Raw genomic sequence first — 21455 nt, 5'->3', positions numbered from 1 at the left:
ATGGGATCGTCACTGTACTTCCCAGGCTGTGCGTATAGTGAGGCTGGTCTGTCGGCTGTACCAACTGAATACACATCAAGAGGAGGATATCGCACTACGCATTTTGTGGTACGGCTTCAATTCTTGATCTGTTTTAAAATAGAAGCGTGATCGCTTGGTTTGTAAATAATAGCTGAAATCTGTGTTATAACTTATAACTGTGTTATTTGCTAACAGTAACAGGCTAGCTATCATTGGTTAACTATGGCATCGTTACCGGCTATTTAAATGACTTGTAATTTCCCCACACCATATGGCAGGTTGGCATAGGCTACAGCAGAGTTGTTAGTTAGTTGTTAGTTAGATTTTTGAAGATGAATAGATAGCTAAGATAAGTTAACTTAACTCGTTTAGCTAAAGCTAGTTATTACTAAGTAATAGTTAGCCACCATTTACTGTATCACTGGTAGGCAAAACAATATATAATTAGGCCTATAAAAAATAAAATAATAATAATAATCAGAGACAGTGTGAACAAAACAAATAGCATTATGCCAGAGGGTCAGGCAGGTCCATATCATCATAGACTCTTCCCCAGGTCAAAGCATCACCATAGTTTTGACCTGGGTGACCATGATGATAGCCGACATCATAGCTTTTATAGGTAACAGGAAATGCTTGCACCAAAACAGTCTGGGCACTGTTGGTAGCCTTGTATCAAGACTATCATAGATGTATTTTATCGAGTCTGACATTTGTTTTTAGCTATGAAAGTAAAATACATCTATGATAGTCTTGATCCAAGGCTAGAGTCGGGACTAGGAAAATGTGGCCACCTGGAAGAGTGGGCACTTTGGGGTGAGAAGAGTGGACAGTGCACACTAGGGAAATCTCTGCATCAAAACAGAGTGGGCACCGGGAAAACTGGGCACTAAGGAAATGTGGGCACCAACACTATGTGTTGGTGCCCACATACTGCGTCAAAACAGGAATTCTTTGAAGTCTTATACAGGTAGGTTCCTGTCCACAGAACAGGTTTTGCACCGGTCTGGCATGTGTATTACTGGAATGCAACTACATTTTCAGATGATCCCCCCCGTCCAGAACATTTTATGGCAAATGTTATATTAGATTAAGGTTAAGGTTAGGCATAGTTATGTGAGGTTAAGATTAGGTTTAGGCATATAGTTTTACTGAGGTTAGGGGTTAAGCTTAGCTTTACGCATCATTTTATTGAGGTTAGGATTAAGTTTAGGGTTAGGCATAGATTTACAAAAAGGTTCTCTAAATGCCCACTTTTCCTGGTACCCACTCTTCTCTAGTGCCGAACTCCCCCCCCCCGGTGAGAAGAGTGGGCACTAGTAACAGGAAAGGTGGGTGTAACGCCCAGGATTTGAACTCGGGTCTCCCGCGTGAAAGTCCAATATCTTGACCACTAGACCAAACGGATATCCCTATGGACCAGGGGAGATATTAGACTTGTGAGGCCATTCGGCTGAGGCTCTGAACCTACATGGGCACCAAAACATTCTAGGCACTAGGGAAAACGGGGAAAAGTGACTAATTTCAACTACAAATGCACATGAACACCATCTCTGTTCAGACAATGGATGTGTGTACTGTGGATATCTGCCATGGCAACAAGTGTCATAGAATCTTCTAAAAAAGTATGCTGAATCTATGGAAGAATTACTGTACACTTATTTAAATTATTATCCATTCATTATTCTATGGGACATATTTACAACTCAACAAAAGTAACCTATTACATATTACTAGAACACATCATTGTAGGCTAAGCAATACCATACATGCTATTATGACTTCTATCACAAGCAGCTCAGCATTATTATTATTTTTTGTACAAATACCGTATACCCTGGTGAAATGTGTCAGGGAGGTATGAAAAAAGAAATACCACGCAAGCAAGCCTATAAACTTTAAATAACAGTTTTCATGCAGCTCAAAGTGGTGTATAATATGCAGCTTTACTGCTGCTTACTAACTCCCAGCCTTCCGTCCTGGTGGAGATAATAAAAATGGGATAGGACGATTATATAGTAGTAAATCCAAATCGCATGAAAGATTTATGTTATGTACAGTTTAGGCACTATTTGTTGAATACAAAGATGAAGAATGCTGACACGGAAGGATGCAAATTGACAAATGGTAACTAAAATAATAGCATAGGTATATAACCAATATAGGTGGGAATGTTAAACCATAAAAACAAAAATAACGACAATAGTAGACTGGCTATTTTACCTATTGGTCAGTGAAGTATTATAGGGCTTAAGTGGTTATGGATAATAGCAGTCGCACGTTGTTGTAGACTGTAGAGTGTGTTCCTCCTAGTACGCAGCTGACGTGAACTCGTGTGTCTGGCCTTAATTTAGCTCCTGGCTGTGATGTCAAGGGGGTGTGCTTGGGGAGTTACCTCCACAGCAACCTATCATCTTCCATGACCAAGTTTGACGGTGTCTCTCTGTCAGGGGGGACAAATCAAACATTTCCTCCAGGTCACCCACCACTGTAATTTCTGCTGTGGTCCAGGTGCTCTCTGTTTGCAGTGTGTATTTATTCACCACGGTAGATTATTGATTGTTCCAGCAGGGGACCAGGGGGAAGGCCATGCAGCACTGCTGGTTGTCTCTCCCGGCAGCCTTCCTACGGTATTCCCCTCATATGTTAAAAATGTCCCACTCTTTTCTAAAACGAGTGTGATCTCAACTCTGTTATTTACTTGCAGGTAGAATTTGAATGTATATACATGCACAATGCAATAATGAAACCACCAAAGCTGAGAGGATTGCCAAAAAGACTGGTGATTGACATTATTAAGATTTACTATACATATAAACACATTTTCCTAAACTAAGTCCCCAGTAACTCCCCAAGATCTAATGATACTAGTACTTGACAGAGCATGTCTGGGAAAAAAAACTCAGCCATTATTATGACATTTTAATTCTTCATGACAATTGATTTTAGCATCAGCTGGTTTGGATGGAAGGGATTTAAATAATCAGATATCAATGTCTGAAAACCATATCGTGTATGTCAACACAAGAGACAGTTTAATAGTTAATAGCTAGCCAAGTTACCCTTAAATTATTTGTCTTCTGTAAATTGAAACCCCATGCACTTTATCATGACTATGTGATGTTCCTGTGTCCCTGACCCGTGGACAACATGGCCTGGATGCTGTGGGATTAGTTCATGTGGGTCCAGGAGGGGTTAACCAAGGTCAACTTGGTCCTCCTCGTTCTTTTGTGCTGAATATGAAAGAGAAGTGTGTTTCAGCAGGCTTGTAAAGCCAGCGGTGCGCTGAGTCCATGAATTGTCAAACTGCGAAAGGCTTTGGTGCATTATTGACTATATATATATATATATATTATAGGGCTGCAATTATTGATTGTTTTCTTAGTGATTATTCTGAATATCAGACGACTCGCCCCTTTACCAACTCGACCCCGCAAAATGTGTTAATTTAGTTAACAGTTAATTTAGTATTTCCCTCCCTCTCTGAAATGATCTTGTATACAGATGTATTTGATTGTATAGTAGTTGATCTCTATACTCTGTATAGAGATTAATTTAGGGCCTTCTAGCAGTTAATTTTGTTTTATTAAACACATTTCTTCTATGTAGCCCATGTTTTGTAATGGCATCATCATGCTATTATGTCCGTGGATATACAGACTACAGAGTGACCTTAACAATGATAAATTAATATGATAATACCTTTTATATAATCACCAACATGAATTATGTTTGTTATTTACAGCTAGGTAGAGTAGTGGGGCAAGATGGAAAAGGGGCGACCGTACCTGTTACCATTATTCTATCGATAAGAGTTTTGATTAATCGATTAATTTTGAAGTGTGCTTAGTTATATTTTATACATTCTTATCAAATCAAAATCAATCATCATCATTCATTTGTATAGCACATTTCCACCGACCGAGGTCGAACCAAGTGCTTCACATCACAGAGCATAAAAACATACATTGAGGCAAAAGAGGATAGGATAGGATAGGAAAGCAAAAAATAAAAGGAAGGAAAAGCATTATATAAAAAATGTCAGAACAGAACAATATATCAAAAACAAAAGGCAATTCCATAAGTGCATGGGAACATAGTGCATAGGTAGGCTATAAAGGCCACGGTAAACTTAATTAGGGAACACGATTGAAAAGAAATGAGTCTTTAGCAAGGATTTTAATGTCGCCAATGACCGAGATGAGCGAACATGAAACGGCAGGGCTGTACGGTATGTACAGTATTCAAAAATGTAAAAATGTTGAAGCTGCTATATAAATATATATAGTTTTTCGGAAACCTTAGGTCAGGATTTAGAGGCGTTTTTAGAATCGGCCTCAGGCCTCTCTTTGTACATTTGTTTTAATAATTGCACTGTCATTTTCTGCCATAAGCAATTAAGGGGCTGGTGTAAGAGCCATACGATGTCTCGGCCTCAGGCCTAAATGGGTTCCAGGGCTTGATTCTGATTCTTGATTTTGTCGTCAATCGTCATGGACGTGACTCCATATTTGGGCACACCACACAATATATAGAACTACACATAGTTGGGCATAACTGATAGAGATCTCCATATTTGTTGCATGAATGACTCAGTCGTGAGTGACTCATCATGGTGACAAGAGAGCAAACGCTGCCAGACGGTCACGGATATATAAGCACTAAGCAGCGCATTCAAAGAACTTGATCTACTGTACACATCTATATATTTCTGCTGAGTAAGCTCTTGACACACTACAGCAGACCTATAATACTCCATCCCTGTCCCTCAAAGACAAACCCTTGTTTTGGATCACGGTTAGATATCGCTGGTTAAGTAAGTTATGATCTGGTCACCAAGTGGTTATTCAAGACTACTAGATTGAGTCGATTATACAATAAATTAGAAATGTGTTCCCGTCAATTCCTCCCCACCACAAAAAAACAACGACAACACGCTTCTCAATTATTAAACTAATAAAAAAGAATTAAAGCGCTAGAATAATCACATAAGAAAATAATCAACAGTTGTTAAGTTTCTCATAATGAATTTGCATTTCTCCCCTCAGACTGTGTAGGCGTAGTGCAATGGAAGGGTTAATCTCCAAGCTGAGCCGGAGCCTGAGGGGCGCGGCCCCCATGCTCGCTCGCGGCGTTCACTCTGGAACGCGTCCCGCCTCCACCGCCACCTCCAACAAGAGGAAGGAGCAGAGTCGCCTCACCGCGGAGGAGGTGTACGCCCGGGAAGACAAGTACGGCGCCCACAACTATCACCCCCTCCCCGTGGCGCTGGAGAGGGCAGAGGGTGAGTGCAGTGGTGTTGTCATGTCATGGAAACCATATCCATGCATTAAAGTGTTCTCAGTCCCCACTACTGATTTCAGTCATTTGGATTCCATATAGAAGCCAGCACGTCTTCTATGAAAGCATAGAGATCTACAAGTTCACAACGGCTAGATCGGCTATAGTTCTCCCTTATGTTTCACGATTTGAGTGTTTGAAGTCATGGTCAAACTAGTAATAGAATACATGTTCAGAAGAATCTTCTATGCCATAGAAATATCCAATAGAATCTATGGGATATTTCATAAAAGTCAAAGGTTTTAATTAAAGCCTCAATCTGTGATTTCCTCACCTATTTTGCTGTATATGTAGAACAGCAGGAACAATATTACCAAAACATCATAATTCTACATTTTCTAATTGTTATTTTGGGCGGGAACCCCTTTTGGTGTTAGCATTATGTTATGCTTTAACTATTGAAAGATAGCAGATCTACAAGCTCATAGCGTGCCACCGAGTGGCTACGAGCTTGTACGTCTGCTATTTTTGAAAAATCGAAGAACGACTGACATAGAAACATAGGTTTTTCAGAAAACTGTCAGGATGTAGAAGACATTTTTAGAATCTGATCTCAGGTCAAAATGGGTTAGGAAAAAATTGAGTGCTAGTGTGATGGGGCAGATTAGGACTTCGCCTGCCAAAATGTTCAATCATTGTTTGGCCTTTTGGCAAATTGTATCTAATTGTATCCTCGCTGCCTCCCTCCAGGCCTCTATGTGTGGGACGTGGACGGCAACAGATTCTTTGACTTCCTGAGTGCCTACAGTGCAGTGAACCAGGGCCACTGCCACCCAAAGATCGTGGCGGCGCTGAACGCCCAGGCCTCGAAGCTCACCCTCACCTCCCGGGCCTTCTACAATGACGTGCTGGGAGAGTACGAGGAGTTCATCACCAAAATGTTCGGCTACGACAAAGTCCTGCCCATGAATACCGGTAGGAGAGAAAGAAGCACCAGCCAATAAGAGCGCCGAAGTCCTGACGTCACTCGCTCATCCCCTGATTCCAAGGGGGGTCGCGGAAGTTTTTCCTCTATGGAGAATAACATGTCGGCTCATATAAGAATTGTGGTCCAAAAATAAGCAAACTGTCCGGGCGATGTTGTCGGGGAGGTGTCTCTGTGTCATTTACGACAGTAGTCAGTCACTTATATTTGATACAATCTGTTTCTAGCGAAAATGTAACTAATTTGGCAGCAGTAACATGAGCGTTTTTCTCTCAGTCAGTTGATTCTTCATATCCATAATGAGAAACGGCTGGGATGATTTGTTTGTATTTCAAACAGTTCTTATATGAGGCGAGCTAAAATCCCCGGATTATAATACAAATTATAATATAAAAGTACACGAACCCGTGGACTTAGCGCCCTCTAGCGATATTGACGTCAGACTTCGGTGCTCTATAATGCGCGTATATGTATGTTAAGTCATTGTGCAGCATACAATGTCTGTGTACGGTATATGTCAGCAGTCTTTTTCCATGTGTACCTATTGCAATACATTCACTGGGTCAACACAGAGAGGTATCTGATTTCTATCTTTCATTCTTTTAAACCAGGTGTTGAAGGTGGTGAGACTGCATGCAAGCTGGCCCGCAAGTGGGCCTATAATGTCAAGGGCGTTCCCAAGAACCAGGCCAAAATAATCTTTGCAGGTAAGTCACGTCACGTCAAGAGTAGGACACATCTTAATGTCTTATAAAGCAGCTTGCATAAAATGCAAAGGAGAAAGCAATGTAGTCCAGGAACAATGTTTAAATCTGTGTTGTTTATTCCCTCGAATAGATGGAAACTTCTGGGGTCGCACCATGGCCGCCATCTCAAGCTCCACCGACCCCAGCAGCTACGAGGGTTTCGGTCCCTTCATGCCCGGCTTTGAGCTCGTCCCTTACAATGACATTCCTTCACTAGAGGTGCACATTTTGTTTTGTTTTCTAATCTTCAATAATAATGTTATGTAATATCTTATCGCCTTTGGCTTTCTATGTGAGCTAATCCTAGGCTCATGTTCAAGTGGTTTATTTATTCATGTTTTCTACCGGATGTTTCTCTCAGAAAGCCCTTCAGGACCCAAACGTTGCAGCCTTCATGGTGGAGCCCATCCAGGGGGAGGCCGGCGTGGTGGTACCCGACCAGGGCTACCTGACCAAAGTCAGAGAACTTTGCACCAAATACAATGTGAGTTGTTACTTTGTCTTCCGCAAATTAAGGGGGAAAAAAAAGGAGTTACAACTATTACAATGTTTCTCTGTGATGCTGTTTTCTTTGACGCTCTTCCACAAAATACGAAATAATTCAAATGTACCGATCTCTCTGGTTTGCTTCCAGGTGTTGTGGATCGCTGATGAGGTGCAGACGGGCTTGGCGCGTACGGGCCGGAGGCTGGCCGTGGACCACGAGAACGCCCGTCCAGATGTGGTGATTCTGGGTAAAGCACTGTCTGGAGGAATCTACCCTGTAAGTTATCACCCACATGTAACCTCCTCGAATCTGACATTTAGGTTCATCATAGAAGGCTGTATTTATCCATATCTTTTATTTGAGTTGTAGTGTGATAATGTGTGTTTCTGTACCTTCTCCCCAGGTGTCTGCGGTGTTGTGTGATGACGAGGTGATGTTGACCATTAAGCCGGGGGAGCATGGATCCACGTACGGAGGCAACCCGCTGGCCTGCCGCGTCGCTATCGCAGCTCTAGAGGTCAGTGATCGTCTGGCCTGCCGCCTGACCGTTGTCTTTGCACCTTCTATCTTCAACCGTTCAATATAGTCTCGTCCTTTTGCTCTCATCGACGTGCTGAGAAATACAGATTTCTTTGATGATTTTTGTCTTTTCAAATGGCTCACAGCAATCGGTTATTGCTTAGCCTACGTGGCTACTGATATGGTAGATATGGTAATTTTAGTTTTTCTTTAGTTTTTGTTTTTATACACCACTAAGCTGTATTCGGTTTTCCTGTTTCTGTCTGACTGCATGCAGGTCATGGAGGACGAGAAGTTGGCAGAGAATGCAGAGAAAATGGGCAAGTTGCTCAGGTCTGAGCTGAGAAAGCTGCCAAAAGACATCGTCTCCCTGGTCCGTGGGAAGGGCCTGCTCAATGCCATTGTCATCAAGGAGACCAAAGGTACAGTTAGCACCACTTCCACCACTGCACAACTCTTACACATCAGCACACTGAGCACACATACCATTATTGTTTGTCCAAACGCAGAATAAACACATCGACCAGTCAATATTATGTCACCCTCCAGACGAATACTTTGACCTATGATAACGCGACCCCTCCTCCTCATCCTTTACCACAGACTATGACGCCTGGAAAGTGTGCTTGCGTCTGCGCGACAATGGACTGCTGGCCAAGCCCACCCACGGTGACATCATCCGCCTGGCCCCTCCCCTCATCATCAAAGAGGACGAGGTGCGCGAGAGCGTCAGCATCATCCACAGAACCATCGCATCCTTCTAAAGCGATCTCGCTCTCCAAACGCGCAGGAACCACTTTCGACCGGCTTCTTCTGCCCACCGCACTCTAATGAACTGTCCAATTTTTCGAGTTGCTCTTAATCATTTACCATTTGAAGAAATGGTTGTTGTTGGTTGTTCTTTTCTCCCCCCCCACACACACATTTGAGCCTTTAGCTACAATGTTACTGTTTTCAATCTCGTTTTAGCAATGCCCTGCTATACTATATATACATACTATATATAGTATTTCTCGGTTTTAAATGCTGCCAGCGACTCAGATGGGTTCAGAAAAGGCGTATGAGGTATTTTTATCCCCAAAATAACTGGACCTTTCACACATTTTATTTGCCCTAAATAAGATTTTATATATATTTTTTAATTTACATTGTTACAAATGAAAAGGAGTAACTTCTTCTGCAGTGGAGAAGGCACTGTTACTGGCATGGGGTTAGCAGGTATACCGTGGCAGAATGACCAATTGAAAGTTCTTTAATGAGGAACAGCGGGTGTACAGGATACAGGCTGGCATGAAACTAGGAACATAGAAGCTCTGGAACACTGGAACCATTGACGAGACCAAACACTGGAAACATAAGACGAACAACGTCACAGCGACACACAAAGACACTCCCAAACATAACCTGTTCCATAAAAAACAAACTGAAATCACTCCAATAATGAATCAAAGACAAAGAAATCCAACAGAGCTTCGCACAGAGTGTGGTAAAGTCAAAGTCCAGACTGAGCAAGACTACAGTATGTGCAGTGAGTGAGGACCTCTGGTGAACTGCAGGATAAGCACCTTTTTTTCCCCCCACCAAATATTCACAGCCCCAAAAAACACCAAATCCAGGACAGAAGAACCATGGCGGTCAAACATGCCTTTAATCAAAATCCTTTGGTTCTGAAATGAGATCAGTGGTGTTGTACTGATTTTATACGAGCGTAGAATCTACATTCTACAGTGTTACTATTTCAGTGTTACAGTGTGAGACAAAGCAGGGTAAAGATTTGTCACACTTTTTGTTATTGATGGACGCGGAGGTACTTTGTATAACCTGGGAATTGTATTAATGTGAATGTACCACTTAATCAAGTGAAATGTTGACTACTGTACTACTGGCCTTTCCACTAAAACCCATGTATTCATAAAGCTTTTACATTCTGCCATGACCTAGGTCCTAGGCCTAGGGTAACCAGAACGCTCGCCCCAAAGCACACTAGCTCGCCCCCATCGGTTCTTGTATTTGTCTTTGTATTTGTAAGGTTAGGAATACATTTTTAGGTTTAGGCATAGTTTTACTGAGGTTAAGTTTAGGAACAAGGGTAGGCTCCAGCATAGTTTTACTGACGTTACGATTAGGAATAAGGTTAGGTTCAGGCATAGTTTTACTGAGGTTAAGTTTAGGAACAAGGGGAGGCTCCAGCATAGTTTTACTGAGGTTACGATTAGGAATAAGGTTAGGTTCAGGCATAGTTTTACTGAGGTTAAGTTTAGGAACAAGGGGAGGCTCCAGCATAGTTTTACTGAGGTTACGATTAGGAATAAGGTTAGGTTCAGGCAGTGTTTTACTGAGGTTACGTTTAGGTATACCTGGTGGCGACTGTTCCGAGGTCGCCGGATTTGACCCGGGGCGAGTGCTATTGTACTCCGAACGAGTAAAAAATGTATGTGCATTTAGAATATCATCCACTGTTATTTCATATAACTGAATTGTTATGAGGAAGAATAATGCGTTTGCATCGCTGAGGTTTCAACAGTTCCAGTGGAACAGTGAGGGCAGAATCTATAGCTTTTTACGCTGTATAATTTTGGAATTGGGACATATTATTTCTGCCAGGAGACGTATATCAGAGGGATGAAGTGTGTTCTTATACTGTAGCTATACCGCCCCATTGGGCCTCAAGCTATTTATCTGTATAGTGTTTGTTTGGTGTTGCAATTGAATGTTAAATCTTATTAAAGAAAAGAGAGTGATGAGAGACTATTGCTAGTTGAATGTTTCAGATCTATACCACATAATAAATAATTTACATCTCATTTGCCATATGCCTTGTCTTTATCCGATATCAAGAGGTGGACTTCATTTTTTAATGTCAAAGACATTTAATATTCAACCACAGTAAATTCCCCAGTGTTCATTTAATGAATTTGTGACTCAGAGTCTGTGTGTGAAATGTGAATAGGTATGTGAAAGGGTGCCTTTGATAAAGGGTCTATGGGGCTATGGCATTGTTTAACATTATTATATATATTTACATTTAACCAAAACAACATTTTGGTTACATGTGTAGCTGTCAGAGTTCCCAGCACAGAATCCCTGCTTGATTATTACATTTCAACCACTAGATGGCGGTGTGCACATGCTCAAACTCAATCAGTGATTTACACTGCCACTGCTGGTGATGTCCATGATAATGTTCCAGAAAGAACACATTTGTTTATTACTTGGCAGCTGTCAACATGATTGATTTAGAAGTTTTGGCCCTTTATGTTTGAATTCATTAAATATAATGGTGTCATCTGTCATTTTTACTCCATCACAAAAACATAGCTGTTGAGCATGTGTGAACGAGCATATTTTCAGCTAGGTCCTGGCTATGTGCCTGAAGCAAAGATAAAAGACAGCATTTAACCTGTCAGACCACAAAGTGTAAATCTGACTGAACAGCACTGCTGCAGCCTGACCAGCCAGTCAGTCAGTCAAGTCAGTCAGTCAGTCAATCAGCCAGCCAGTCAGCCAGCCAGCCAGTCAGTCAGTCACTCCAGAGTACAGTCTCTGCTCTCCCTCATAAAGAGTTGATCAATATCTGTAGTCTGTATCTGTGTGTGTGTGTGTGTGTGTGTGTGTGTGTGTGTGTGTGTGTGTGTGTGTGTGTGTGTGTTCACAGGTCATCACAGATAGGTATATACCTTGCAAAACAAAAGACGCCTTATATGCAGCCCACATCTATAATACTGTTATGCATGCAGCATGAAGCCATAATGTTGGAAAAGATCTGCCATTTTCACTACTTTTGTGTGACACTCTTGTATGGTGAAGTTGGCCATTAAATTAATTGAAAGTTCACTTGAAACAATGACAACAATATAACAGAACATAATACAGCCGGTTAAAATAATGAGACACAATACACATACATTCATACACACATTTATTATCATGGTGGTTAGACATTTATTACATTCAATAGAATAGAATAATTTAATTTGAAAAGGTCTGTACATGCATTTGTAAGGTCTTTTCGGATATTACATGAAAACATGAATCACTATCATTACATCATGTCAATTTTGGAGTACCAAACCCACAAAATAAAATGACTTTGTCAGACACAAAATGTAAAATCAAATAAAATGCTGACATAAATTGGATATGAATATGAGAATGGATTAACAAATTATACAATAGAAAAGAAAAAAAATTAACAAATGAAATGACCATGAACAAAGCTTTTTTTTTCCTTTCCTTTTTTTTAAATGAACAAAACAGTTACATTTTTGACACTGAGAAAGTTGATGAATTGAATTCTAAATACATCTTGGAGTCATGACGAGACAAACACGACGTCTGATCTACTTGAGGTCACACAACTCAGCAGAGTTTCCATCACCCTGAACCCAGAATCCAACATGAAGGGGTTGGGTGAATGTGGTGTGGACTCTGTGGAGGAGAGTCATAGTGGCAGTAGCCTCGGAAACCCAGAAGTTTTTATTTACCCTGTAGAAGGCCAGAGTACCTGCACTGTGATCCAGATACACCCCTACTCTGGAGGACACGCGTGTGCCTGGGATTTTAGTAACAATGTCTTTGTGTCTGAAAACATAACATCCTGAGTGACAAAATAAACACCAAGATTTGTCATTGGATCCAAATGCACTTCCTTTATAATCTCCAGTTCTGCTGATGTCTTCATAGGCGATTGCTATATCAACATTGTCTCCACTCCTCGCTACCTCCACGTAACAGCGTCCAGTCAGAGCCTCTGTACTCAGAACCTGATACTGTGTCGTGAATCTCTCTCGGTGAGGACCATATGATTGTTTTTTGTGCATCCATGTTACTTTTCGGTTCCCTTTAGACAGAGACAGTAGTTGATGGGCTGTGTTTGGATCCAGTGTGATTGGACATGAATGTTGTAAGAACTCAGCTCTGGTCTTGTGTTCTGGATGGGTTGAGAGTAAAACATCAACTCTATCCACTATCTCTGAGACATGTGTCCCTTCCTCATTAAGCATGTCCTCTAGTTTGTCCCTCGTCTTTGACACAGCCAGGGTCACATCTTCAAAGTATCTCAGAGGACGGACATTGCTGCTGACTGGGGGGACTGTGGATTCACTGATCCTTGAGAGGGAGAGGTAACTGTGTAGAAAATGGATGTGATCCTCTGTATTTGAGATCTGCTCCAGCTCAGCACTTCTCGTCCTCAGTTCAGTGACCTCCTGCTCCACGCGCTTCCTCAGTTCTTCAACACGGTTCACGTCATATTGCTGCTGGTCTCTGATCAGCTCCCTCAACGCAGATTGTCTTCTCTCAATGGAAGAGATCATCTCCTTAAAGATGGTGTCACTGTTCGTCACTGCTCCATCAGCACACTGATTGATGGACTCCACCTCCTGGTGAAGCGCCTTCGCGTCTTTCTCTCTCTCCCGGATTCTCTGCTTTATGTTTTTCTGACTCGTATCAAGCTCTTTCTGTCTCTTGGTCCTTTCTGCTGCGACTGGGACAATATCGTGACGTTTGTGTTCTACCACGGAGCACAGATAACAGATACACTGGTGATCAGTACGACAGAAAAGCTTCCTCACCTCTTCCTCGTGACGAGAGCAGATGTTCTCCTGAAGCCTGCTGGAGGCTTTGACCAGCTTGTGTTTCTTAAAGGCAGGAGATTGATAGTGAGGCTGGAGGTGAGTGTCACAGTAAGAGACCAGACATTGAAGACAAGTCTTCACAGCTTTACATTTTCTCCCAGTGCAGACATCACAGGCCACATCTCCAGGTCCAGCATAGCAGTGATCAGGAGGAACATCTTGGAGTCCTGTTTCCTTCGGTGTATCCATCATGTCAGCCAACATGGTGTTTTTCTTCAGAACAGGTCTGTGCATGAACGTGACACTGCATTGTGGACAGCTGAATAGCCCTCTTTGATCATCCTGACTCCAGTATCCCTCGAGACACGTACTGCAGTAGCTGTGTCCACAGGGAACAGTCACTGGATCCTTCAGTAGATCCACACAGATAGAACAGAACTGATCCTGATCCACAACTGCTGCAGCTTGTGCCATTTTACAACTGACTGTCTGAATCTTCTGAAAAACAGACAGAGTTCACTTCGGTTTCACTTTCCCAAAACAGACAAAGTTCAGTTAGGTTCCACTTTCCCAGAAATCAAATGACATGGGGGAGGTTCTTCCTGCACGTGTGTGTGTGTGTGTGTGTAGGAGGAGGAGTGTGTACATAGGCAGACTCTGGTTCAGTGTGAGTGTGATTCACTGGTAGAACTATTCACCCAAAAAATGACTCCGTGGTTTTCCTTGTGTTTCCTCTGTCTCTCTCTCCCTGTCTCTCTCCCTGTCTGTCTCTCTCTATAAAGTTCCAATAATCTACTTGAAGTGTGTGAGACTGTGAGTTCTGAGGGACTTCCCTGCAGTCTAATCATATGAAGCCAGTGAGTGAGGACTCTGGCACTATGCTCATTGCTCCCTTTATGTAAGTCTCCATAGTGTTACAGCGTTAAATAGGTTATGTATTTGTGATTGTCACCCATCGTTACTCGTTAGTGATAGAGGGTAATAAAAATAAAGAATCATACTCCTACAAAATGGTCAGCTGATGCAATAGACTGTGCCTTCACTCACACTGAACAAGGCTCACGTGTCCCACGAATGGGTGGATCAAAGGACAAGTTCCCAGCTCAACTGTTTTTTAGGAATATTGTTTTTAACAATACCCACATTTTTCACAGATTCTGATGCTTTTTAATAATACGATATCTGTTTCTCGTTTGTTGTTTTTTTTGTGCAATTTCATATTAAAAATAAATATTAAAGAAGGGTACCTTTGCCATGCATTGTTGTATATTTTGTTTTGTTTTTGAAAAATATATTTTATGGAATTTATTATAAAATATACCAAATGTATATTGTATAGTGATGGTGTGACAATTTACAACATTAGTGTTGAAGGGTTAAGAAAAAGTAGTAGCTATAAAAGGAAGATGATGATGCAGGTCTAATTAGTTTACTAGTATTAGTCATGTAGTTATATAAGTCTTTATTCTGCATGGTTTGATGTTTTGAAAGTTTACCAGCATGAAGGTTAATTGTTCTTCATTAACCACTTCAAGAAGCACTTTGTCAATTTTCAACCTTATGTTCATGTTATGTTCCTCTCTAATGCTCATTGTTGTGTTCTCTAAACTGGACCCTCGTCTGGTTCTGACAGAATGGTGTGTGCGGGCTGGGTGGTGTGTGATACTCCGGTTGAAGTATTCCTTTGGTACGGCGACTGCGGCGGCGGGCCCGGGAGAACAAATAACGAGACACGAGGCAGTATCACAGTTCACAAAGTTTATTACACAACAGGAAACATATATAGTGCTGGATCATAATGACGATAAGATATGAGACAAAGTATCGTGGCTAATGCAGCAAGGCTGACCTTGCTGGCGCTGAGATGTCTCTCATAGCCTATCTATAAAGTATGCTACAGTACAGGCAGTACACAATACATGTTCAAGTACACTGTATCTCAAGTTCAAGTACACATACTTTTGATGTACATGGGCAACACTCATTATAGCACTACTTTTTGTCTACTTCCTCTGCATCTGATATATTGCTGATGGTGTTGCTTATGGACTGTTCAGAAACCTATACCAATCACATCACAAGATTCTGGCTTCTATTTCAGCATGCTAACTTTATAGAAAGACAAAGGCTGTGTTTTCCACTGGCATGTAATCCCCACAAATGATGTCAACATGGTAGGCAGGTTTCTCAAGAAGTTCTGTCATGCCAAAAATAGGGATACCAGATTGAAAGTTGTCAACCCATTTAGGCAGGAGGCCGATTCTAAAAACGCCTCTAAATCCTGACCTAAGTTTTCTGAAAACTTCAAATATTGATATAGCAGCATCAATCTTTTTACATTTTTGAATACTGTACATACTGTACAGAACCCCAGAATGGGTTCCCGGCCTGAGGGGGTAAAACACCAAAAGGGGTTCCCGCCCAGAATGGGTTTCCAGTCAAAACAGGAGACCTGTGGTTGGGAGGAAAGGTGCAGAACAGGTCATTATTTCATGTGAACCGGTCGGTATACAGCTGCCGGGATACGTGAGCGCAGTGAATGCGACCCAGAGTTTGCCTGTGAAATATGAGGGGAATTCTTCTTGGCAGGAGAAGTGAGGGTTATCACCGAGTGACACGGAGAAATGTGCTCGAGTTCTCTCGTAGACTTTGATCGCACCACAGAGGGGGACCCCGCATCCCACTCCTCCGCGATGGGAGAGGCCACACCGTATTCCAACAAATGAGCTCCAGATTTGGCGTGGCGGTGACAGGCCACCGCTCCTGTGAGGTATCGGGGGAACCCTGGGGGCCAGTAACTGTCGGGCCGTGGCGGCGGCGGGGCATTTTGACATCGCTGACTGATGCCAAATCTATAGCGTTTGTTCCACCTGTATAGCCTATGGCTGCTTGCTTTCCACACACACACACACACACACACACACACACACACACACACACACACACACACACACACACACACACACACACACACACACACACACACACACACACACACACACACACACACACAAACAACAGAACCTGGCCCATTCAAAGGCTGTGGAGGAGGAAGAGGACTGGCATCACAGACAGGAGGTTCCAATCTCTAGTGGCAACCAGGCAGCAATTTGGGATCCATTCCTCTGTAATTGTCTTTACCAAGTAGTGCCTATATAGCTCACATGGACAGGAGTGGCTTATTCATGAACAGATGGATCTCTGTCAGCTCTTTGAATATTTCTGCACTCCTGCCTTTTCCGTCTGTCTGTCTCTCTCGGCCCAGCTAGCTCTCCGTTGGTCTATCTAGTTTATGTGACTTTCTCTCTCTCTCTCTCTCATCTGTCTTGTCTTGTTTTGCCATGCAGTACCACCTCCCTTTCTCTCTCTCTCTCTCTCTCTCTCTGTACCTATTTATGTGCCTTTCTCTCTCTGTCTTCTGTCTTCTCTCGCCCAGCCTGCCTATCCATTATTTATCCATTTGTCCAGAATCCATTTCTTATGAAATCAACAAAACACTCTGAGACACTTAGAGGAGCCGTCAATACTAACTTGCCTAGAATAATTAAATTCAGATGAAGCAGAGAGTTAAGGAGAGGATGACTGCTAAAACTCCAAATCCATGAGGTCGGTGGAGTCCTATAGGCTGCCAGGTGAAGAATTATGACTGTTGCTGCTGCAGCAAGATAGGAAGCCATCCAATTTTCCTCCATCTCGACAGATAAACCAAGAGGGATTATTGGGCCCTCCCGCCTGCGTCTATCGTTAATGTGCCTTTTTGCATTAAAGTCCGTTCAATTTATGGCATTTGAGTGGTGCACTGATCAAATGCAGGGGTCATCGTGAAGGGTCAAGCTTGATTTATACTTGCGGTTGCTCGCTGTATCGCATACGCAAAATAGCAGACCTGCAAGGTCACACGTGGCAGCGCATCACATCATCATCACCTTTATTTATACACAGGAGTACAGGAGAAAGCCCTCATTTCCAAAGTAGCCATGGTTGCAAAATAGAAAAATAAGATACAATCCAAATCCATTATTACATCCATTTACATTACATTTTCTAATATAGGCGTGAATCGATATGGCCAATATGCCGATACCGATGTTTAAAATACCGTAGGCTAACAATTTAGCCGATAGCCGATATTGAAACCGATATTTGTTTATTTTGTTTTTGGCGTTATTATTTCGCCCATTTGTGCCAGGGAAACAAATAAATCTTCAACACACACACACACACACACACACACACACACACACACACACACACACACACACACACAACACACACACACACACACACACACACACACACACACACACACACACACACACACACACACACACACACACACACACACACACACACACACACACACACACACACACTTCATTTTTCAGTTCATTTAATTAGTCTAATTAGTCTTTATATCTATCCTTATTTTTCAAATAAATGTTCAACTCCCTATGGGCTGAGATGGTTAAACTTGCTTGAAATGTGTTATTTATAGGCCATTATGTATTTATATTTAGTGCCACCCCCCCCCCCCCCCCAACACTCCCCATGGAGTAACAGCCATAGTTGTAGCCTATATAAACGGTAACAACGCACCAGTCAACATTCAGCCAGTAGATGGCGCACTACGACTCGCCCAGGTCGCCCTCCACAGCACTGCACTCAAGAGGTTAGCACTAGAGTCCAGTTCATTGCACAACCTGCATATTTCGTGGTCGAGTGGAGCCAGACCAGTCAGACAGAGAGACTCAGTCATGTCTCAAGTGATTAATATTTCGCGGTAGATTGATGAATTAATTCACTTTGCAGCTAGGGTAATAAAACTCCAGCCATTATTCCACGCTGAGCGGCTGACTGACAATCACTGAAACTCCTGTTCGTTGGACACACTACTAGAGCCAATGTTCATTTTTGGACCTGTCAAAGGTTTTAACTTTTAATATAATGTCTTTGGGGAAATATTCTAAAAGCCACATGCACTACTTATATCTATGCTACTATAATATCATTTTCAGTGCATGTTAATGCTGTGATATAGGCCTAGGCTATGATGCTGCTCAATTGTCTCACCTGCACATGAAACTTGTCTGTATACAAGATGTCTACAAGAAGTGCAAGCAGAGAAACATTTGCAGCAGACATACAGTATACTTTTATGCAGTGTTGGAAAGTAACTAATTAAGTAATTATTATGCAGTATGTATGGTTTACATTTCAAACAAAAGCACAAGTCAATACAAAAACTGCTATGATGATGAAACCCAGAAGAAGACTTGTTTACACCAGGGTCCTCCATTTACAATTAATCAGAAAATGGTAGACTGGGTTGGGATGGAGCTGCTTTGCATTCTGCTGATCCGTCTGGATCTAGACTGTATATGGATACAGAAACGATGCTCACGTGTGAATTATCGGATGCGGAAGGGTGGGCCTTAAACCGTCCGGGAACAAACTAAATGCAAGGGTTTAGGTTCTGAACACTTATTTGTAACAACATTTAAACGTGTCACAGTGTTTAGATTATGAACAGAAGAACATGTTTAATCGTTTATTTATGTGTTTAGGTATACAATCAAAAGTCAGTCATATACGTGTTTAGAAGTAGAACACTAAACAGTTTGAGGTGTTATTTATAATTTAAAACTACTTTTCAGCTCTATTAGTCAGACATTAGTCCTGTTAGTCTGGAAGGGTCTTGTATCATGTATAGTGGCGGGGCCGACATATTTAAGTGTTATAACCAGTGTTGCATTGCTGATTTTGTAAACCTTTATTTGTTGAGGTGCAAAATTAGGTTGTTTGTTATGGATGGATGTGTGTGTGTGTGTGTGTGTGTGTGTGTGTGTGGGGGGGGGGGTACAGCGTGCAACACTGGTGTTAACCTAAATACATTTTATTAGATTGTCTAGTCGCTGCACGCCCCGGGGGCCCCGGCGGTAGATAAGAGCCCATGGGCACTGGTCCCATTGGCCCGGTCCATAATCTGTCCATGGTACCGCGGCGTAAAGCTAAATTAGGCTCTAGTGATCATGCCCAAAATAGCAATGGATCACAGCAGACATTATCTGAATGATGGATGCTTCTCCTGCATGGATGCTGTGGTATACAGAATGCAGAATAGCTGGGGATGAATCATGTTCCCGTTCTGTTCAGCTTCAAATTCACTGAATTCCGTCGTCCACAGACAGAGGTTTGTTTGAGGAAACGATTGTCTGGGGGATCTTCAAGGGGCACAATTAGTTAAAAAAGAATAGTTTGTATAGATAAGATGGGCTATTTTAAAATTATCTATTTTTTTGAAAACCTTTAATCAAATCGAACTGTTCCCAAAATTGATTGCATTTGAAAAAAAAATATATATATACAGTAGGTCAAAACATCAGTAAGCTGTGGGCTGGGACTGTTTGGGCTGAGCGTGAATGTAAACCAGTAGAGCTTGTATGTAATAAATGAACCAGTATAACTTGCAATGAAGGAAATAGATGACCATAACTAAGGTCACAGTCTGTTGGCAGAGAGGGCCGATTCAAATGAGTTTCAAATGAAGTTGGAGAGCATCAGAATTCTGAACATAAGCCTACTGTATACTATACACCGAGGATAATTGATAAGAAGATGCGAAAGTATCATATGCCACTGAAAGCAACGTGAATTTGGACTTGAATTACCAATACCTACACACTTACTCAAAGTGAGAATGCATCAATATAGTTGCTTGTGTAGATAGAAATGTTTCAAAACTCCACCTGGGAGGCATTCATACAGTACATGGATGGACATTTCTTAACCACTTTCAACCTGTGTGTCCTTCTTTTGAGCCATGTCATTATAGGAGAAAAAAATCACACCTGTGTGAACCGAGTGGTGCAACCTCTCTCTCTCTCTCTCTCTCTCTCTCTCTCTCTCTCTCTCTCTCTCTCTCTCTCTCTCTCTCTCTCTCTCTCTCTCTCTCTCTCTCTCTCTCTCTCTCTCTCTCTCTCTCTCTCTCTGCTCAGTCAGATTAGCTTTATTATGGATATCAATGAACCTAGACAGTCACAAGTTGGATCTGCATCCAGCAGGTGGCAGCCATGTCACATACTTCTCTCGTTCCAATTTCACGCATGCGCACACCACTCGTGCTCTTGACTGATACACACATGATACACACGGACATTCCTGGTTGTAGGAGTGGTTGCACCACTCAAAAATAGGAGATCTACAAGCTTATAGATTGGCTATTTCCACTGTGCAACACAGTCAGTCATCACAACAATATAAATCAAGCTTATAGTGGTTAAAGTGAAGGGGAGGACGGCCATAGAGCTGTTGCAATAGCACACTTTAAAACTCAATTTACTTTGGGTAAAGTGAGTTTAAAAAAAGTCTGGTCACAGTGTCACATGCACCCTGCACCGCCCTCCCGTCCCTCCCAAGCAAGCATGGAGGGCATGGGATGTAACCACACAGACGACAACTCTCCACCGCACTGCCTCCCCTTGTCTGGTCCGGTCAACCAGAATGGCCGTCCATCAACTCTGAAGGGCACACGCGGGCCAATGCTCCGCAGGGACTGTGCTGTATACGCGTCTCTCTGACCGCAACAGCTGCAGACAAAGCCTCAGTGTGTATACCATGCTTATACTGTAGCTCAACACCATCAGTGGTGGGGAAGAAAGTACTCACCATTTTTTACGTCTTTAAAAAAATTAAAATAATTGTGAATGTACTTAAAAGTACTCATTATGCAGGATGTCCTGTTTCATGTTTTCATCTTTTGAAAATAGAAGATCTACAAGGAGAGGAAGAGTGGAGTGGAGTGGAGTAGAGTGGAGTGGAGTGGAGTGGAGTGGAGTGGAGAG

The 21455-nt window shown here is 42.2% G+C and overlaps 2 protein-coding genes across 3 annotated transcripts; one reads left to right on the top strand and one right to left on the bottom strand.

Annotated features, from left to right (window-relative positions):
• The first annotated feature begins 30 nt into the window (after positions 1-30).
• Positions 31-10842, top strand: oat (ornithine aminotransferase). 2 transcript variants are annotated; one of them, XR_014570580.1, is made up of 11 exons: positions 31-108; positions 5070-5305; positions 6052-6276; positions 6898-6993; positions 7124-7251; positions 7394-7516; positions 7667-7795; positions 7923-8036; positions 8316-8460; positions 8642-10038; positions 10416-10842. XR_014570580.1 is itself a non-coding variant. In XM_083787405.1 (10 exons), exons 2-10 carry the CDS (start codon positions 5089-5091, stop codon positions 8800-8802), a joined length of 1338 nt encoding a protein of 445 aa, XP_083643531.1. In that variant the 5' UTR covers positions 31-108; positions 5070-5088; the 3' UTR covers positions 8803-10842. The 2 variants fall into 2 exon arrangements, 1 of the variants encoding a protein (XP_083643531.1); XM_083787405.1 differs by having other exon boundaries at positions 8642-10842.
• Positions 10843-12318: 1476 nt separating this feature from the next.
• LOC310874462 (tripartite motif-containing protein 16-like) lies at positions 12319-14023 on the bottom strand. Its single transcript, XM_083787272.1, has one exon. The coding sequence runs from the start codon at positions 13906-13908 to the stop codon at positions 12379-12381; it is 1530 nt and encodes a 509-aa protein (XP_083643398.1). The 5' UTR covers positions 13909-14023; the 3' UTR covers positions 12319-12378.
• Positions 14024-21455: the final 7432 nt, after the last annotated feature.

The sequence above is a fragment of the Protomyctophum parallelum genome (assembly GCF_964188405.1).
Source record: "Protomyctophum parallelum genome assembly, chromosome: 17".
In the NCBI taxonomy this organism is placed as follows: Eukaryota; Metazoa; Chordata; class Actinopteri; order Myctophiformes; family Myctophidae; genus Protomyctophum; species Protomyctophum parallelum.
Note: the sequence above shows the minus strand (reverse complement) of the source record. Positions and strands in the feature narration are given on the sequence as shown.